The 21,082-nt window shown below is 38.3% G+C and overlaps 1 protein-coding gene across 1 annotated transcript; it reads left to right on the top strand.

The window, feature by feature from the left end:
• The first annotated feature begins 8,731 nt into the window (after positions 1 to 8,731).
• LOC123971273 (phosphatidylinositol 3-kinase regulatory subunit gamma-like) lies at positions 8,732 to 20,397 on the top strand. Its single transcript, XM_046049994.1, has 11 exons — positions 8,732 to 9,005; positions 12,270 to 12,410; positions 12,876 to 12,975; positions 13,110 to 13,208; positions 15,378 to 15,558; positions 15,977 to 16,102; positions 16,271 to 16,413; positions 16,576 to 16,752; positions 18,639 to 18,710; positions 19,836 to 19,997; positions 20,208 to 20,397. The coding sequence occupies exons 1-11, from the start codon at positions 8,732 to 8,734 to the stop codon at positions 20,395 to 20,397; spliced, it is 1,665 nt and encodes a 554-aa protein (XP_045905950.1).
• The last annotated feature ends 685 nt before the right edge of the window (positions 20,398 to 21,082 follow it).

Below are 21,082 nucleotides of genomic sequence, written 5' to 3'. Positions count from 1 at the left end.
CAATGATGATGCAGTGAATAGTGAATATTCTATCTGACAAATCAGCAGTCTGTCATGTTTTCAGTTACATTTTAGTACATGCACAAAACGGAGATAACTCAATAAAGTGTCGATCTGACCGGCAGGTCAGCAGCAATCTACTGGTCCACACACCAGCCCAGGTGGTAGCGGTATGCAGTTGGTTTGCCAACCGTCATTAAACGCAAAAGAAGAAGAAGGTCAGCAACAGACCTTAAAAAAGGAGATTTATGGTGAGATGTTTACAGTAAAACACCTGGAGCTGGTCCGCAATTACCAAGATCGTTATGATGTCTCATTAAAATAACAACTTGCTCGAGTGTCGCTATGTTTGGTTTGTTTACAATGTGCAAATTTGGAGGTTGTCAAGGAAGTGTTGGCGAGGGATGGTCCTGGTCTGCCCCCTAGTGGATTCAGGTTTAATCCTTCAGGTACACGTAAATTACGCAGGCAAGTATGTGAACATCGTCTACGCCTACACATTGTTAAAAAGCAAGTATATCCAGGCTTAAACTGCTGCTGTTGCTATGTTGCTCCCCCTTTCAGCTTTGGCAAACCAATCATTGCTGGTTGGCAAACACATGACTACTGGTTCACCAGTGAGGGAATGTTTATACTACGTGTGTGCTCCTGGACACTCAGCATTAGCCTTAAAATATTGTCAAAGAGTTTTAAAATATTGAAACATGTTTTGAAAATTTGACATTGAAAACAGCTTTTAAAACACTGATCACTTTCTGCCAGTTTTACTCTGTGAATAATGAAATAAAGTGAATAATTACTGTCTTTCATAGTGTTGTAGGTAGAACTTCTTGAGCTGATAATTTTGTATATTTCCTAAATGTCACATATGAGAAATGTGTAATCACATAGTGGTAAATTAACAACTGGTGGAAATTAATGTAATAGCTACATGGTGCTTCAACTACATTTTCCAATGCAAATTTACATTAAAAAGAAACAAAGCTATTTGGATTTTTGTCTATGTGTATCCTTATTTCTTATGTTTTAAAAGGACATTGGCTTTGTTATTCTAGATGGTATTGTATGCCCTTCATGCGTTCATGCAGCCATACAATGACAGCATCTGTAGAGAGAAATATCATCCTGGCATTTGGAGTCTTTCCTTATTAGAATCGAGGGTCTAAAGACAGAGGGTGTTGTTTGCTGTACAGATGGTAAAGCCCCATGAGGCAAATTTGTGATATTGGGCTCTATTTAATTAAAAGACTCTATTCAATTTACCACAATTTACAATTTGTCACAAGAATCACACTTAATAACACAAAGCACATGAAAAGGGTATCTACAGTTAAAACAGCAACACCCATGTAGATGTAAAAATGTAAAAAACTCATGCACTGCATGAATAGCCTCACATCAGAGGTATAACATGCAGGTTTTATTAAGATTCACCAGTGCACCACTTGTATAATTCTCTAACCTATTAAATCTGCACATTTATACATTTGGTGCCTTATACAAATATACAGTATGACTAGCACTAAAAAAAATTGTGGTACACACAAGGTCACATCATGTGGTCATTTAAAGCAACTGAAATTCTAAACAAACATAGCTAAACATGTAGTCCTACAGTCAGTAAAGTGAACAGCCAAACCTTCACATCAGCTGAACACATGAAATGTATTTACATGCTTGCTAAGTAGATTTGGGGAAACACAATATTTCTAACCTCTTTCCATCTAATTATCATGTCATTAAATGTGATGCCCAAGTCATCACCGTATTAGGAGCATTTACTCAACAGCTGTTAAAGACCAGCTCTGCAGAGAGATAATGTAACCACATCATCCATAAACAAAATCAGTAATTATGAGATTACCAAAGACGCAATCTGTTGTAAGTGTAAAACAAAATGTTAAGTTTAATCTGTTTTAAAGTAAGAAATGACTCTGTGCACAGATATGATGTGGTATCTATTGCCATTAAATATTGAAAACATAAGGATTGTGGATATTGTGAGGATAATAAGCTGGAAAGTGAAATTCATTTAATTCTCTGCTTTCCTCAATGTGTTTTACAGCAAATACCGTTTAAAAATTGGAAAGATTCAGATTCGACTATAAATGTCAATAGAGATTTAAACATCTTCTTACAGTATCCTTTGTGATTTCAGAATGTTTTTCTAAACAAAACTTTTATGAATTGTGGATTATTTTGGTACATTTAATTTGAGTTCAAATTTGAGTTTTACAAAGTGCAGATTTGGTGTGGACTTAGTTTTGTTTATTTATTTACATTTTTGTGGCGCTGCTTATGATAAAACCTCTGTAATTAAGACAATAAGTAATTCTTCTGTGAGATGCTGGAAGGTGTATATGGGATATTTTGCTGATCAATGTGTCTGAATAATCACATTCAAAATCAGTAAAGTAAGACACATCTAATTCAACAGCCTATACAAGTTAACCAAGAATAGAGATCAGTAGAATCCTAATCCATCTTAACTACAGCATGATCCCATCTAACCTGCATTGCCTAACAGACCTATACAAGAATTATGAGTTGCCACACAATTTATGAAGGAATTATCATGCTTAGAGGAAATCTAGGAAGACAAACCTATAGTGGTTGGCAGTTACAATAATAGCATTATTTATTCTTTTAAGGTGAAGCTTCACATCTACTATTCTCCATAAAAATCACTGTTTGAGATCAAAAGTGTTTAATTAGCAATACAGATAGTGTGATACGGATAATAATGAATATGATAATGTATGACAGAATGCTATTCATAAAATATATAACAAATGCAGGGTATAGGGTAAACTAGCATACAGTGGATAGAAAAAGTCTACACACCCCTGTTAAAATGCCAGGTTCTTATGATGTAAAATAATGAGACAAAGATAAATCATGTCAGACCTTTTTCTACCTTTAATGTGACCTATAATGTGAACAATTCAATTGAAAAACTAATTGAAATCTTTGAGGGGGAAAAATGAAAAATAAAAACCCTCAAATAACCTGGTTGCACAAGTGTGCACACCCTTAGACTAATACTTTGTTGAAGCACCTTTTGATTTTATTACAGCAGTCAGTCTTTTTGGGTAGGAGTCTATTAGCATGGCACATCTTGGCGTGGCAATATTTGCCCACTCTTCTTTCCAAAAGCGCTCCAAATCTGTCAGATTGCGAGGACATTGCCTGTGCACAGTCCTCTTCAGATCACCCCACAGATGTTGGATTCAGTTCTGGGCTCTGGCTGGGCCATTCCAAAACATTAATCTTCTTCTGGTGAAGCAATGCTTTTGTGGATTTGGATGTGTGCTTTGGGTCGTTGTTGTGCTGAAAGGTGAACTTCCTCTTCATCTTCATCTTTCTAACCGACGCCTGAAGGTTTTGTGCCAAAACTGCCTGGTATTTGGAACTGTTCATAATTCCCTCCACCCTGACTAAGGCCCCGGTTCCAGCTGAAGAAAAACAGCCCCAAAGCATGATGCTGCCACCACCATGCTTCACTGTGGGTATGCTGTTCCTTGGGTGATGTGCAGTGGCGTTTTTGCGCCAAACATACCTTTTGGAATTATGGCCAAAAAGTTCTACCTTGGTTTCATCAGACCATAACACATTTTCCCACATGCTTTTGGGGGACTTGATGTTTGTTTTTGCAACCTTCAGCCGTGCATGGATGTTTTTCTTTGTAAGAAAAGGCTTCCATCTTGCCACCTTACCACATTCATATGAAGAATACGGGAGATAGTTGTCACATGTACCACACAGCCAGTACTTGCCAGAAATTTCTGCAGTTCCTTTAATGTTGCTGTAGGCCTCTTGGAAGCCTCCCTAACCAATTTTCTTTTCGTCTTTTCATCAATTTTGGAGGGACGTCCAGTTCTTGGTAAAGTCACAGTTGTGCCATATTTTCTCCACTTGATAACTGTCTTCACTGTGTTCCATGGTATATCTAATGCTTTGGAAATTCTTTTGTACCCGTCTCCTGACTTATGTCTTTCAGCAATGAGATCTCTCCGATGCTTTGAAAGCTCTCTCTTTGCTCGGAGATGCAACTAAGAAAATATCAGGAAAATCCTACTAGAACAGCTGAACTTTGTGATTAATCAGAGTCACTTTAAATGATGGCAGGTGTGTAATGACTTCTAGTTAACCTGAGTTTGAATGTGATTGGTTAATTCTGAACACAGCCACATCCCCAGTTATAAGAGGGTGTGCACACTTATGCAACCAGGTTATTGTAAGGTTTTTATTTTTCATTTTTCCCCCCTCGAAGATTTCAGTTTGTTTTTCTATATAATTGTTCACATTATAGGTCACATTAAAAGGTGGAAAAAGTTCTGACATGATTTATCTTTGTCTCATTATTTTACATCATAAGAACCTGGCATTTTAACAGGGGTGTGTAGACTTTTTCCATCGACTGTACATCAGCATCACAACTGTTTAATTTTTAATGCATCGACCTTGTTTATTACAGCAGAACATGCAAGTATAGGATCACTCGAAGTAGGCTGTTTCAACATTTCACAAACTGTATCTTTGATAAATTGTCCAGAGAACCAAAATACAGTGAAATCCATCTGTATTTCATAAACATCAGAAATCCAAACAGAAGATGAATCTGCTTTCTCCTCTTCTGTCTGTTTGTACTGGCTGGGATATAATGGAGGGAATTGGGGTGGTGGGGTGCTGTGTCTGCTGTTTTGTCTACAGTAACATTTTTTTTAACCACTTACTTCCACACCACTTCTTTCATTATGCTGATCTGTGAAGTGGAACGTAACGCTGGCGGAGTTGAGAGGTCAGGGGCTCCCGCTGCCTAGATACATACAGTCTAATATTAGAACATTTCCTTGATTTGTTAGCAGCATCTCTGCTGACTCCCGAGCACATGGCAACAGGCCGGCCAATAGGATTTCAGAAGACCACTAAGCCCCTCGCTCTGTATAGCAACAGTGGCATCCTTCCCTTATTTATTTATATAGTTTTTTTTCCCCCACCGACTCATTCTCATGCTTCTGTCCCCCCACTGTGCAGCCACACTGCTCTCAAACTGTGAAAAAGAGTTACGGTGCGAAGAGTAGTGCTGCTCTTTTACTTTTGCCTTTCCTTCTCCAGCATAAGCTCTGAAACCTACATCATTTGTATAGATTTTTTTCATACTTCTATATATTTTTATAGTTTATTTTTTTTTTTTAACTGCACCCCACATATATATATATATATATATATATATATATTTTTTTTTTTTTTTTTACCACCAGGCATGTAAAAGTAAGACCAAAGTGGAAAACATCTTGGAAAAAGCTTGATTTTCATGAAGACATGAGGGATATCAAAGAAGAGAAGAGGAAATACCTAGAGGAATGTTATCGTGGGAAAGTGTTGCACTCAAATTGGACGGACAACAACCAAGTGGAGAGGATCTTTAAAAGATGGTGGACATGGGAGGAAAGGCAGTACTGGAAAGGAAGGAGGAGTGGGGGGGTGGAGGGACATGGGATGGCGTGAGGACCGAGGCCTGTGGTTGGTTTGATCTGAGCCACGTGTGCGTCCAGCCACGTCTCTTCACCGCTTCATGGATGTCGATGAAACGTTGGCTTCTCCTGCCGCCTTCTGTCTTGGCCCAGGTAGGTGCTTACTGTCCCGTCCTGCTGAGTTTCCTGATGATGCTTAATTTTTTAAGGCTGTTGTTATCTACACCAGAAGTTTCCATTTCGCAAATTTCGTGCATGTTCAGCCTTCATATCTCTGCGTCGTTCCAAGCTTAGGTACAGGACGATGGGAAGCTTAAAGGCGTTGGGAGAAATATGACGTCCATGAGCCGTCCCATTTTTGGGATGCAACACTGATCGATAACATACAACGACCAAATATTTAAGATATTCAGAGGACAGTCATCATCAGCAAAATAAATACTTTCGGCATTATCTGTTGGATTGACGATTTCAATTGCCCGACACTGTGAAAGTAGCAGAGTGCTGCTGTAAAATGCAACATACGTAATGAGATTTTTTATGACCAACTTTGCTTCTCACCAATGCTTTTCCTTATTGATCCACCAATCCAACTGTAGTCCACGAGCTGAGCGAACAGCATTTACTTCGTTTTGATTAAGTCATCATTAAAATACAGCCGAGTTTGGGACAGCCCATTTTTCTGACTTTCAAAACAGAACTAGCAACATATATTGATACCAAAAATGGTTGTTAATGACTTGTGTTGAGAAATAACCCAGCTGTGTGTTGTCCCAGATGGATGCGTTTCTGGAGCTTTTTTGGGCAAAAGTATTAAAACATGAGAAAATGGGCTCATGTAATAAAAATGGCAGGACTTTGTTCAAAATCAAGTTTATTATCTTGCATTGTCTCAATGGGAATTGGACACAATGTACCGTGAACAACGAGCCGTAAAGACTTCATGGCTGCGTACCAATCGAAATATTTTGATGCCGACGCCATTTCCAACACTTCGACTTTTGATCTGCAATGTTGCATCACTCAGTAAATTTTGTTTCCATCAAATGCCTCTTTTATAGAAACAGACTTGATCTGTCTATCAACACAGATCAAGTCAATTAGAGTTGTCATATAATAAGTATTTTTACTGCTTTTTGATATCTCTGATACCTAAAATTGATGCTGAAAAGCATTATGCCCAGATTTAGAAGTAGGCAATTATAAGTTAAATGGTTAATGTTGTTTTTCAGTTGAGTTACGGCAACTGTGAACTCTGTTTTTTCTGTTAAAGCAATATCCATTGTGATTGGATAAATCAATTTTACAAAAAAAAATTAAAAAAAATAATCTTTCATTAAAATACATTTTGATTAAAATAAAGTTATGGTGACTTTCCTCTTGTGGAGCAGCTCGATGATACACTCGCATCCCTTCAATAGGATATCACTTTGTAAAGGGTATAGGAGGATAATAAACCACTGACTAATCCCAGATGCTTGGGAGAGGACGAGGATTTATACACAGTCCCCTTGAATTATTTAGCATGTAATGGCTTTCATGATATAACGCTGTACAGTCATTATATAAGAATTAGTTGATTCAGAATTCCCAAAAAGCAAAATCCAGGTAATCAGCAAGAGACAATATCCTAAACTCTCTTGGACAATACGTCTTTTTACTTTCAATGAGTAAATTCAATGTTGAAAGAAACATATACTTGTATATTTGTCTTTTTTTGTAAAGATAAAATCTCTTGTGAAATAATTCATTTTTTTAAAGTGCTGTTCATCATTACATTCTCCAGATGCTTGTTTTCGGTTTTTATTAGCATTGGGAATTCTCCTTTGTAGTTGTAACAAAAACTGTAAATCTGTACACAAAAAGACATAAAAAAGACATAAAAAAAAAAAAAAATGCTTCAGAGTCTGGATTGTGCTCAACACAACCAGCCTCTGGAAACATCTTAGTCTGCCAGCTCCTCTTGATCAGAGTGAACATTAATAGTGGTTGATGTTCAGGTATCAAAGAGCATTTATTTGGCATTTTACAACACAGGGAAATGTAAGATGTATTGCCTTCATGATACACACACTTAGAACTGACAAATATTTAAGATATAAGATAAAATAAAACAATATAGCTACTTATTGATATAAGTCTTAAGACATGGCACAGTGTGTGTAATTTTAGATACATGTATTTAGTGATATGGTAAAATTTCCTGGCAAATCAATTAATAAGCCGCTTACGGAAAAGATAACCAGACAGGGATGTCTGTTACTTATCAAGTGAATCAAATACCTGAAAGTTAAAGCTACTTCATCATGCAAAAATGATCTAAAAACCCAATATTGTCACAAAGCCGTTGTCCATTGTGAACATGGAGAAAATGGAAAATCTGATGGTTGACACATTGTTATTGTTGCACAATATAAGATGGCCCAGCTGTACTGTTCATCCTAATTAAGTTGACAGTATTCTCTTTTTCTTATGCTGTGTAACACCTATCAGAGAACTATAGTGTTCAACATTTTACATGTCAGTAACAGCAGTGATTGAGAATCATCTAAACCTGTTTTACAAGTACTTAGATTGAAATGCCAGAGATTAAATTATCGAAATTATAGCAACACAACACAAACACTGAATAGCAAAATACCAGAAATATATCAGTGCAGTGGATTACGTTGTTAAACAGATTATTCACCATTATTTGGCCAGATGTTTGCATGCAAAACAATAGGCGTGTTTTCCCATTCTTTGGTACAAACTTCAATTGTGCCTTTTTTGTTTTAGGTTTTCTGATATGCGAGTCCTTGAGGAAGAAACCAGACAGTCGAGCTTCAGTCTGTCACTCTGCAGTGGGTTAACAGATCAACAACAAGTGTCAAGGTGTCTATGAAGAAGACACTGTTATTCTGGGTAGCTCCTAGGTATGAATCCCTTTAATCAAATGACTGTGAAGCAGAACAGCGCTCGACTATAGAAAACACCCACAGAGTATATAAAAGTGAAAACACAGGCTCTCCTGGCAATGTCATTGCTCTGCTCTGTGATGAGGTTAAAAAGGGGTTTCAGGATGAGGAACACGCTCTACCTCCAAAATACAGGGCAGCCTTGATTGAACTCTGTACCGTCACCCTCTTTATCCACAGCCATGAGTGTAACTGTAAGCTGATAGTATGTGATCAACAGCACTGTGGCACATACCATCCTGCTGCTTCACCACCTCAATAAAAACCTAGCTGGACTATTCAGTCTGTGTTGTGAAAATGGCAGAAGAGGGTTTCCAGCTCAGAGCTTTCGACAGCAAAAACCGCACAGGGGACGACGAGCACCTGCCAGCTGATTTCCCAACGTCATCACTAGCATCTCTCCATCTCAGGGAGGAGGCTGTGTTCATCAACGAGAGCACCGACCATATGGTGAATAATCCTGAGCCCCATTCTTTATTTCCTGAGATGATGTCATCACTGCTTAACCAATCACAACAGCAGACAGACATATCCCCTGCAACTAGGCCTGAGCCTTCACCAGTAGTTCAAGGTAAGATTAAAGGTACTACACTTATTTTTAAGCATCAGTAGTAATTGTGATGTATTAAATGATATTAAACAGATGAGAAAATCATGTAGAAACAATCTCATAACAAAAAGGTGTTGGCTTTCTCTTCCTTTTCTGTGCAACAAAGCAGAAGCTTTGTGAACCACTATCTGGTCATATTTTCTTTGTGTCATCTGTGTTAATATGCAAAACTGTTACTCCACATTTAAAGTAATTATATTGCTATCTCAACATCAGTGATAGATGATCAGATTTACACCGGAGTAGCAAAGTGAAGTTTTCTCAGTCATCCAGGGTTCAGGAAGTAGAAGCCACAATCACTTTTAACGTAGAGAGTAATTGACGGGCCGTGGGAATCGTTCCCATGCCTCGACGAGAATGAAATATATTAAATGAGTGGATATAAAAATAATGTGGTTCTTCCATCCATCCATCCATCGTCAACCGCTTATCCTGCGTACAGGGTCGCGGGGGCTTGAGCCAATCCCAGCTGACATCGGGCGAGTACACCCTGGACAGGTCGGCAGTCCATCGCAGTAATATGGTTCTTTGATAATAAAAAAAGTAGTCAAGGCACAAGGACTGTGTAGATAAAAACTAAAAGGAGAAAGTCGTCTACAACAGCCAAGAAGCAGAGACACCCAATTGATGCCAAATTAAAAAACTCTGTATGATCCAGATGATACATTCAGCAGTCTGAATGACTTTTGGTTTAGTTTTGAATAAATTCATTAATTTGAGGACATTTGACTGTAAAGATACAGATTTATCGTTTTGCCAAAGGTCTGACTCGTACCTCTTGCTGGCACTGATGTCATTAAAATAGTCACATGAAATGACGTCCGTTTCTGATGACGGCGGCAGCTGAACACAGCTGGATCAGCTGTCAGTCAGCTTGAACAGCTGTAGAGACTTGGAGTTTGTGTCTGCACACATGTGCACTGTGTTGGTACTGATACAGTCTCACAGTCATCACTGCACAGCTGCATGATACTCTCTGTAGCTGTTACCTGTTTAACAAACACCTGCACATAAATATTTATAGGTTATTGTATGTCCTGCTCAGGGGCACAGGATCATTTCTACTGGCACAATGCTTAGATTATCTGCATTTATATTTCTTGATTCTGATTGTGAATTCATTATTGAATAACCCAGAATACATATCATGGCGTCTTTGGATTTATTAGGCTAAATGTTTAAGGGAAATTGAAATGATATAACTCCTATCAAAGTATACTTTAGCTCAGTATTAGGCTTTTTGTGTATTTCCTCTTCTGATATCCTTTAACACTACTGCATACATTTTATTTGCAAGTCACATCACTCGTCACTGTTCGATCATTGTCCCACACACACACACACACACACACACACCTCATGATGTATCAGATCATTACGATCAGCTGCAGCGTCCAACCAATAAAACGGCCACCCAGTAAGGGGGCGTGTTGGTCAGTAAAAGACTTCCCTGAAGGATGCACTGGTGTATCCTCGCTCATAGCTCCTCAGAGGGGGAGAGAGAGCAATGAGATTAACTATTTTGACCAATTTCAGTCATTTTCAGAACATTTCATGGTTCCATTCTAAAGATTTTCTGCTTTTCTTTATATTTTCACTTATTCGTAGTAACGTTGAGGTTTGGACTTTTGGTTCAACAAAACAAGAATTGTAAAGTGTCACTTTGGGCTCTGGCTAATTATAACAGCATTTCTCATTATTGTCAGAATTTTTACAAATCAAATAATGAATCAATTAATGGAGAAAATAATCAGCAGCGTAAGCCATAATAAAAAATAATCATTAGTTTCAGTCCGATACAAAATACTTCTAAATGAGCACTTAGTACATTTTTCTGCATCAACTACTTTTACTTTTAATATTTTAAGTACATTTTCCTGATTATTCTTACAAAGTTTTATTTTAGTAACAGTTTTACTTTAGTATTCTTAGTGTGGTCTTGGTACTTAGTAAAGGATCTGTTTGTAGTCAGATGTCCATTTCAGCAACCGGCCAAAGGTGGCTGACCTCATTTATAATATATTTTTCAATATACTATACTGTTAAATCATCTGGGGGACTCCCAAGCTGGTACTAACAAATATTTTCAAAATGAAATTAATATCAGTGAATCAATTGGTTATCTTGAGTCACCACTTAATCATCTAGTGTTTAAAATATCAGACAATAATAAAAAAATGCCCATCACAATTTCTCAAAGCCCAAGGTGGCATCTTAAAATGTACTGTGTTGTATGGCCAACAGTCCCAAACTCAAAGATATTCAGTTCACTAAATAAATCCTCCTGAACTGAGGAGCCAGAACTAGGGAATTGTTGCCATTTTTTGCCTGAACAATTGCTTAAACAATCAATCATTTATCGAAATAGCTGTCAATTCTGCTGCCAATTTTTAGTGATTGAACGTTTTAGTTCTAGAGAATAAGAATTTCACAGACTCCAAGATAAATGGTAGCAGATGGGATCACATGGGTTCAAGGACTTAGTGTGTTGAATGATTCCACTAGATTCAAGATTTACTAGATGCAGCCTTTATACCAGGCAAGTTTTGACAGAGCTGGATTAATGACTTTACGCCCCTTTCTAATTTTACAACAGCATACGTATGATTCCTCCAACCTACAGCTCTGTCTGCAGCAGCAATTGAATGCATCTCCAGGCATGCCATCACAAGTGCTGAAGGGATGATTTACATCAACTGCTAACAGCACGCCTCTGACAACACACATGTATCAGCGCATGTGTGCATATCCACATACCAGCAAATATAGGTTATAGAAAATACCTGACAGACAGGTTCTCACCTTTCCCTCCCCACTTAATGCCACACACACCAAACATAAACAGAAACAGTGGCACATCAGCTCCAGTCCTTCAAGGCTGACATGGCATCTCGCTGCAGACAGCTGTTGTTTGTTAGGCGAGGCGAGGCGAGGCGAGGTCGAGGACTAAGCAGCGCTGAGTCTGGCTGAGTGTGCCTGAGCAATGAGGAGTGCCCGTTCTGGTATTTTAGGCAGTCAGACAGTATCACCTGTCAGCAGACTAGTCTGGACACAGTCTTCCCACATGGTGCAAGACTAAGCAACACAACGATATCACCCTCTGGAGTCCCTGTCAGTGGGCCAGCAGTGTGGGCTGAACAGCCACAAAGTGCAGATAGCCACATACAGACTGGCCTCAACTGACATCAGGAGTAACACTGGGTCGTTGTACGGTTGATGTTGCAGAGTTTTTGGAGCCTGAGATGGGCCAAAACGACAGCGAGGCGCAGTCACACACCCTGATGGCGTTCATGCAGGAGCTTTCCTCCCCTGTTGATCATGATGATGCGTTTCCTGCCTTAAGAACCAACACTGCCAAGGAAGGAGGTACTCTCCAGCATCTCTTTGTTCTGCTTATTAGAAGTGTAACATTTGTTTTGTAGCATATTTAATCACTTTTGTTCCAAAAAAGGAAAAGATACACTCTTACATAACGAGTGTTATAACAAACTGCTGTTTTTTTCCAAATGCAAGCCTCCGTCACATGTTTAGCTCCTTTACCGCCTCTATTGTCATTTTTAAAATCAAAACTTTAACCCCTGCTGTTGATTGCTAAGAACAAGATAATTATATAATGAGTGAAAAAAGGATTTATACTTAAGAATGAATGGAAGCAAAATGCATCTTTGAAACAAAAATGAGCCCTGATTCCTCCAACAATCAAGACTGCAGAACATGCAAAGAACTTTAGTAATACAAGAAACTTTGCTTTTTGATTAAAAACACTTTTACACACTTGAACCTCCATATTTTTGTCTTTGTAACCAAAAGTTTTATTACCTTTGTGGTCAGAACCCAAGAACAACATAACCAAAGCGATGGCAGCATGCGACTCCAGCACTGATGGCAACCACCTGTCTGATGCAGAGTGGTACTGGGGAAATATCTCGAGGTATTGAATACTTTCATATGGCGTGTTGATGATTTGGTGAATCGCATGCTAATGTAATACAGTACATTATTCTGTTTCTCTTCCACTATTCTGTTTCTCTATTTTAAACCTTAATATCCTTTTTGGTTGTCCAGAGAGGAAGTAAACGAGATGATGAGAAACACCCCTGATGGCACATTCCTGGTCCGAAATGCTTCTAGTAAGGTTAAGGGGGAATACACTCTCACACTAAGGTAATTCTACCTTTTAAGTCTTCATCACATGAAAAGCCAATAGTTACATTTTATAAAGTATAAACTGTTAAGGGTAGCATAAGGCTCCTTGTGTGTGTACAGTGTTTTAGCCTACAAACTGCTTAAATTATAATTATCAGTACTCTGTATCTCTTGGGAAGGCTATGAGCACCCCAAATCGAATACATGTAGTCAGAGGTCAGTTAATATTTCCAGGTTTCAACATCTAAATTTAATTTTACTGTGAAACTTTGTACATTTCCTGGTTTCTGTCTAATTTTAGTTGAATCAGGACGGACTGGGTTTCAGATATAAAGCTTTGTTGATTAGAGTTTGGCGCAGACTCCAGCGGTCAGCAACATAACACCCTGTCTACAGATGATGGGTCTCAGTCGTGTCTTTCCAAACATCTATCTTACTTCTGTCTGAAGGAACAGACAAGCTCCAACTTTAATCATACTGTCTACACTGTCTTCCTTACACTATAATAATAATAATAATAATAATAATAATAATAATAATAATTTTTATTTGTAAAGCACTTTTCAAAAACAAGTTACAAAAGTGCTTCAACAAGTGCAAAGACAACAATACAATACCCAAAAGACTACAATAAGAGCAAGAAAATATTGAAAAGACCAAAATACATGTTTAAGTTTTAAATATAAAATAAAGTCAAATAACATCGGGAAAGGCTCTCCTATAAAAGTATGTTTTAAGAAAGGACTTAAAAGACTGCACAACTGTGACCCAAAGCTCTTTTTAGGCTTGAACTCCATATTTTTACAATTTGCAGGCATATGTCTATACGCTTTCTGAAAGTACAACACACTGTGGCTGAACAGATGCGCTGTAGACAGTAATGGAGGAGTAAAGCAGCTTTCACTCCGCAGATGTTGTCGAATAGGTGTTAATTATCTGAATTACATTGAGTTAACACTGTGTTGGCATCCAAGTAGAGGTCTGTGCAGGACTGCGGTTGAAGACAATGCATTTACATCAGTGGTTAAGCCCAGTATGAAACGCCTCTCATATTTCCATATCTGAAATTCCTCCCACACTGACCACACAAGTATGATGCTGACCGGCTGCTGCTTTCTGCATTAGAGTAAATATATCTTGAACCAGTAACACTTGTGCTGGAGTTGTGCCGGGCCCGTGAAATTTTTGACTCACACACCAGGCATGTGATATTTATACTTGCCAAAGTGTTGAAATTGACAGAAACAAGAATATTTGCTAAGCTAATTCTTGTTTGATTTGTAACTGCTACTTGCTGCACCATCAGATGTTTGATTTGATGGTGATGATGTCTGGTTGGACATAGGGCTAGACAATATGACAAAAAATGTTATCATGGTAAAAAGTTTCATATCTTTCGATATCGATAATTATTACGATAAGTATCAAATCGTTATTTCTACAGGCAGCTCACCTGCCGCTGTGAAAACGCGAGTTGGGTTTTTTAAGCAACTTTATGCATGTGTTTGAAGGGAAGCAAGGTGAGCAGTTTAGGGTTAGGGTAGTTTGTGAGTAAACACAAAAATAACGTAGTAACCTACTAGAAATATGGTAATGTATTCTTTCAAACATTTTAAAATAAAATATGCAAATACAACCCAACCACAGTAACACTTTCATTCTGTGGGAAACTCTGAGCAGTGTTATACTGCAGTTTATTTTTAGTTGGATTTTATTTACTAGTACAAAAAAACAAAACAAAAAAAACTGTCCAGTAACCTAACTGGGAGCAGAGAAGGTCCTGTACCCTGGTGCAGTTTGAGAAAATGTAAAAGTTATTTAATAGTCAGTGTTTCCTCATGAACATACAATTGAATGGACCAAAGGAAGAACAGCCAATGCTTATGCTAATGGGGATCCTAATAATAATAAATAAATAATTTTGTATTAAAGAAAAGTTACAAAACTGATTTATGTGCTGTCATTTATAGTTCTTAGAAAGACAAAAAATCGGAATCGGCAGGTCAGACCTTTAAAAAAATAACAAAATACGATAATTGGAATCGGCCATGAAAATAGCAACTGGTGCCCCTCTTCTGAAAATAAAGACTTCCCTTTGCCTATAATCAGCCTAAAAAAGGTGGATATGCATTTTGTTCTGCGTGCTATTGGCAGCTTTGCACAACAGTTGTGCTTTGGCTTTTGCAGAAAAGATGGCTCCAACAGACTGATAAAGATCTTTCATCATGGGGGAAAGTACGGCTTTTCTGAGCCACTGGCCTTTCCCTCTATGGTGGACTTGATCCAGTATTACCAGAACAAGTCTCTGGCCCAGTACAACGCTAAACTGGACACACGGCTACTCTACCCCATATCCAGGTACCAGCAGGTGGGTTTATGAGGCCTTGAGCTGTCTTATATCAAAACAAGACTCTATCCCTAACACTTTTTATACGTAGAATTTCTAAATATAATACACACACACACACACACACACACACACACACACACACACACACACACTATGTTGTGTTATTTATTGTTGAGGCTTATTGTTATTGGTGTAGTTTTACCTGATATTCTGTTGGCCTACATGCGGTTACATCAGAACTAGTAACAGGAGTAATGAACAAGAAAGCAGTTCATTCAAGGATGGTTTTAATTATCTAACATTTTAGCAATACTGGACATAACATGATAAAATGTCCCAAAACCTTCAGTAATGTTAGTTTAGATCAGACTAAATGAATCACAGGAGCTTTAAAAATGGACCTGGTCCTAAATTTTTCACATTCTCATCTGTAAAGCAGCAGGTTGTCATGGAAGTTGACATTGATGCAGTTGGAGAACAGCTGAGGATATTTCAGGATCAATACAAAGAGAAGAGCAAAGAGTATGACCGCCTGTATGAGAAGTTTAACCAAACCTCCCAGGTACAACAGCATCCTAATCACAGAGACTTCATTTTACTAAATAAATCTGTGTTTTTTTGGTTAAAAGCAATATATTTTAAGCATATTTTACTTCTGCTTTACTACATCAGAGTGTTGACTGTAAGGCCTTCAATGTCAAAGTAAAGATTTGTTTCCTGTCCTCCCTAGGAATTGCAAAGCAAGCGGACAGCCATAGAGGCTTTCAGTGAAATCATTCGGATCTTTGAAGAGGAGTGTGAAACTCAAGAACGCTACAGCAAGGAATACATCGACATGTTCCTCACATTAGACAGCAGTACAGAGACTGACAAGTATGCTTCCAAATACCAAACCTTTTTCCACCCAATGTTCTCACATTTCGTGTATCCATTTTGCTTATTTCCTGCATTTTAAACTTAAAAATACTCACTGCTAACCATCATCATTCAGCATGCTCTGAATGATCTTTTCCTCCTTCTCCTCCCAACTTCCAGGATTCAAAGCAATTCAGATGAGCTGCAGTCAGGGGTGGAGGAGATCCACAGCAGCAAGAAGAAGTTGGAGGAGGAGCTGAAGAGGAAGGCGCTGGCTCACATGGAGGTGGACAGGAAAATGAATAGCCTGAAGCCTGACCTTGTCCAGCTCAGGAAGATCAGAGATCAATACCTGCTGTAAGTTCATCCCTTCAACACCTCATGTTTTAGATTTTACTGGTGCAGAAAGGCTTCTTGCGCTTTACTTGGTCCCAAAATAGTCTGTTCTCAAAAGAGTGGAGGCATGTCTACAAGATCTGAAATTAACACCCACCCAAATGGGGTCAAATTGACAACCAACAATGGCAAAGAGTACTAGCCAGTAAGAGGCAGAGCACCTAAGGGAGGTGACTATTAGACACAAGAGGCGTCATTTGGTTTTAATTTTGTTGGCCAACTTTTGTATCGAAACTCAAACTGAGCATTTATTGTTTGCTTGATAGGATCCCAAAGAGGAGTTTTTTGTTAAGATATGGCCTCTTATTGAGAGTTAAACTGAGATAAGTACTGGTGATTGAACTCTGGGTTTTGTATTGAGCACTGACTGTATAACAAACTGTGAAGTTTGTTAGTGATTAATGTTAAGGGGTCATGTACCGAAAGACATAGATCATTTGTGCATGCAAACATGCATGTAAATGTTTTGTGTTTAAATATTAAATGACAGCATTATTTACATTAATTGATGTCTAAATGTTATACCATGAAGTAGAAATTTCTAAAGTGGCCGATGAAAATTCTGAGTGGCAGACAAAAGGATACGAAGACATAATTAGATCTCTCTCTCTCTCCCTCATTATATCTATCTATCTATCTACCCACCTGCAAATCAAGTGTGTTAACATACAGTAACTGCTTAATAAGTTAACAAGCTAATGAGGTAAAAACATCCATGCTATGACTGACAAAATGATTAGTGCATCAAATAACAGTGACACAGCTGAGATGTAAACATAGAAAAAGCAATCAGCTGTTGCCACAGCTGTGGATCTCTAGTATGCTCAGTATGGGGGCTTTATCATGACCATGATGGAAAGACTGTCTGTCTTTCTAGTTGACTCTCGCTCTTTTCTGTCTTCAGTAAATTCAAATAAGCAGATGTGGCCTAATATGCAGATTATGACAGGTTGTGAATGAGATGTTTACACAGCAAAACTCAAGGTCTGATCTGCTGACATTATTATGCATTAACAACTCTTAAAAGGAGGGGGAAAAAATACATTTTCTTTAGAAGGTGCTCTTAATTCACACAAGTGTTATGTGGCAATGTGACTGCTGCATGATCAAAATGCTATAATGGACACTGAAAATCATTGGTGAAGCTCTTCTATTTTCTTAGAAAAGCCTCCTGGATCACCTTCTGACATGTTGTCATCTAATATAATGAAACAGAAGAACTGATAAAGTACATCTGCACTGCATGGCTTGGCTCCTCCCCCTATTACTGCTTTTATAAAGCAGAAAACAACTGATAATAGACACACACTGTAGCAAGAGGAGACTGTATAATACCTATGAGGAAGACTGCCTTTGGACAGTCAGCTTTTTCAGTGAGAGCAGCTCACACATGGAATAGTCTGCCAACTGTTATTAGAGATTGTGAAACATTATTATTTATTGTATTAACATTATTCATTTAAATAGCATTTACAATCATGGTTAAAAGACAATCAAGTGTGTGACCATAGTCTGTGAATTAATTATTCAGAAACACCGGAAGAGTGCTTTGTTTTATGTTTTTTAAATTGTTGTCCTTGTTTTAAAGTATTTTACATGTCCTTGCGAAAGGTATCTTGTTATATGTATAAGTACTGTTGTTCCTGTTTTAGTGTATTTTATGTAGTTGTGATAACACCGGCCCAAGGACTACAGTCGAACATTAGCCAAGCTGGCTAAACTGGCACATTTACAGAAATGTTTATCAATGTACACTGTCTCTGTAAACTTAAACTCTATAAATAAATCTTACTGTATGTTTTTTTCTAAAAATCTACATAAGGCAGCATTTTGACTGTGTTTTTCAGCTGGCTCACCCAGCAAGGCACGAGACAGACCCAGATTAATGACTGGCTGGGTATCAAGAATGAAGAAGAAGAGTGAGTATTCTCATTTATCCAGGTCAACTGAGCTTATTTTTATTTTATTCATTTAAACTAGGGCTGAATGATTAATCGTTTTTAAATCGAAATTGCGATTTGAAAGAACGCGATTAACTAATCGTAAAGACGGCGATTAAAATATAGGTTAATCATGCAGCGCATTTGACCCGTTTTAAACAGTCATGCAGTTACAAATTCATTCCGTCGTCATCCTTGTCTGACAGACCTGCTCGCCAATCACAAGCACCATGCTTCTCCTGTTATGGTCCTACTTACCAATCAGAGCGGGCACAGAAACTAGAGGAAAACGTGGGATAATTGAGTCAGTGTTTCAGTAGCAGAGCGTTAGCCTGCCCTATGTTGTTGACGTGTTGTTAATTTGTCCTTTCTTGTGCTTCAACTACGGATAGCTCTCTGTCAGTTCGTTCCGTTCCACACTCTGCAGGCTACATTTCCCACATGGAGCAAGTATTTTGCTGACTTGTTCAGATTTTGTCCTTGATTTTTGTACTTCTACCATGGTTAAGTAATATACTGTTTTAACTATGTTAACTCTTTTAACAATCGGGAGTCTGCACATAGTGTTTTATTTTGAAAAACGCCTGGATTCTCTATGCCGTTCTGTGTCTGACTTCTTGTCCCGTTCATCTGCTCTGTGCTGCTTAACGCAGCTTCCGTCAAAAATAGACTGTCAGTGAATACTGAACTAAAGCTAAACTTTTAGAAGGAAATTGCAAATCGAATCCTAATATCTGGCAGAAAAATCGCAATTACATATTTCCCCCAAATAATTCAGCCCTAATTTAAAAACAGAAACATGCAAAATATACAGGAATATCTTTTACAATTTCTATTTGTTTTGAGTTAATTAATTTAATCTGCTTCTACTATGTGTGTGTAGGTCTTGAAACATGCACAGACACATAAGCAATCATCTGTGCAATGTACAGCTAGAGTAAAGTATGACAGCAAAGGATGCACACAGTATACAAACAGTTATATAATTTCAAAAAACACAAAGCTATGTTATGTTTTTTTACTAGCTAACCTTGAAACCTTTAAAATCATATGTTTAAAAATATATTTACTAACAAATTCACCCCCCCCCCAATCATCCCTTAGCCCGTACACCCTGGCAGACGATACACACCAGGAGGAGAGGACCTGGTACGTTGGTGGTATGAGACGAAAGGAGGCAGAGGAGCTGCTGAGGGGGAGGAGGGACGGGACCTTCCTAATCAGAGACAGTCAGACTCAGAGAGGCTCTTTTGCCTGCTCTGTTGTGTGAGTACTATCAGATTTACATCTTACAATATTTTGCCCCCGCTCTAATCCTAACTCAATTAACAGTTTAACCAAAATGAGTGCAGCGCAAATTAAACTCCTTACCTTGCCTGTGTTGGACTTATGGGTCCAAACCACCCTAAACATCCATATAGTTATATGCTTTGTTAAAAACTGTGCATAGAAAGTGACATGTTTCCTCTCCTGCAGTGTGGATGGGGATGTGAAGCACTGTGTGATCTACAGGACGTCCACGGGGTATGGCTTCGCTGAGCCCTACAACCTGTACTCATCGCTGAGAGAGCTGGTCCTCCACTATCGACACACGTCCCTGATCCAGCACAACCAGCAGCTGAATGTAACTCTGGCCTGGCCCGCTCTCAGCCAGCAGCCCAGCTGAGACACACCAGCACGCCACCCTGAGGGCGCTTTCTCACAAAGCTTCACTGTGTTAGTACTGAGGACGCACCAATATGGACACTGTTACCAGGCTCTAACAGAGTACCGGTTAGTGTTGTCACCATACGAGAGTTTTCAGAAACTGTTCCAGTGCTCAGATTTAGATATTTAAAAATGCTACACTGCTGCAAGATGTCACAGCAAACAGAAAACATTGCCAAACAACAGTAACTGAAATGCTTGCTGAGTTACTTGGAACAGATTTTGAACAGCTCTCCCACAGTAGTTTTAAGGTTGTTTGGTTCATTGTCAGCTTTGTTAGTTAAAAACAATAGTTACATATTTATCTCCTGGCATCAGTCAGACTGCAGCTCTGTTCTAATCTAATTTGTTTTTTAAAGCTATTATTCCTCATATTAAAAATCCCATTTACTGGCCATCTGCACATACAGCTTGCAAAATACAATTCAGATTAAGTACTTAGCATTTACAGAATTCAACATTGTATTAAATCTTTTGCAGAAGTACTGAGGTAGCGCAGATATATTGCCTCATCATGACAACACTAGTACGGTCATCAGTTTTTCGAACCTGTGCTGCTATTAAAGTTGCAAAAATCTTAACATTTATAAGATTAGAAAGAACATTATTTATATTATAGCAAAAATCTGCCTTTAGACTTTATA

Source organism: Micropterus dolomieu, linkage group LG05, assembly GCF_021292245.1.
Source record: "Micropterus dolomieu isolate WLL.071019.BEF.003 ecotype Adirondacks linkage group LG05, ASM2129224v1, whole genome shotgun sequence".
NCBI classification, from domain to species: domain Eukaryota; kingdom Metazoa; phylum Chordata; class Actinopteri; order Centrarchiformes; family Centrarchidae; genus Micropterus; species Micropterus dolomieu.
The sequence above is the reverse complement of the archived record's forward strand: the minus strand, read 5'-3'. Positions and strand labels throughout refer to the sequence as shown.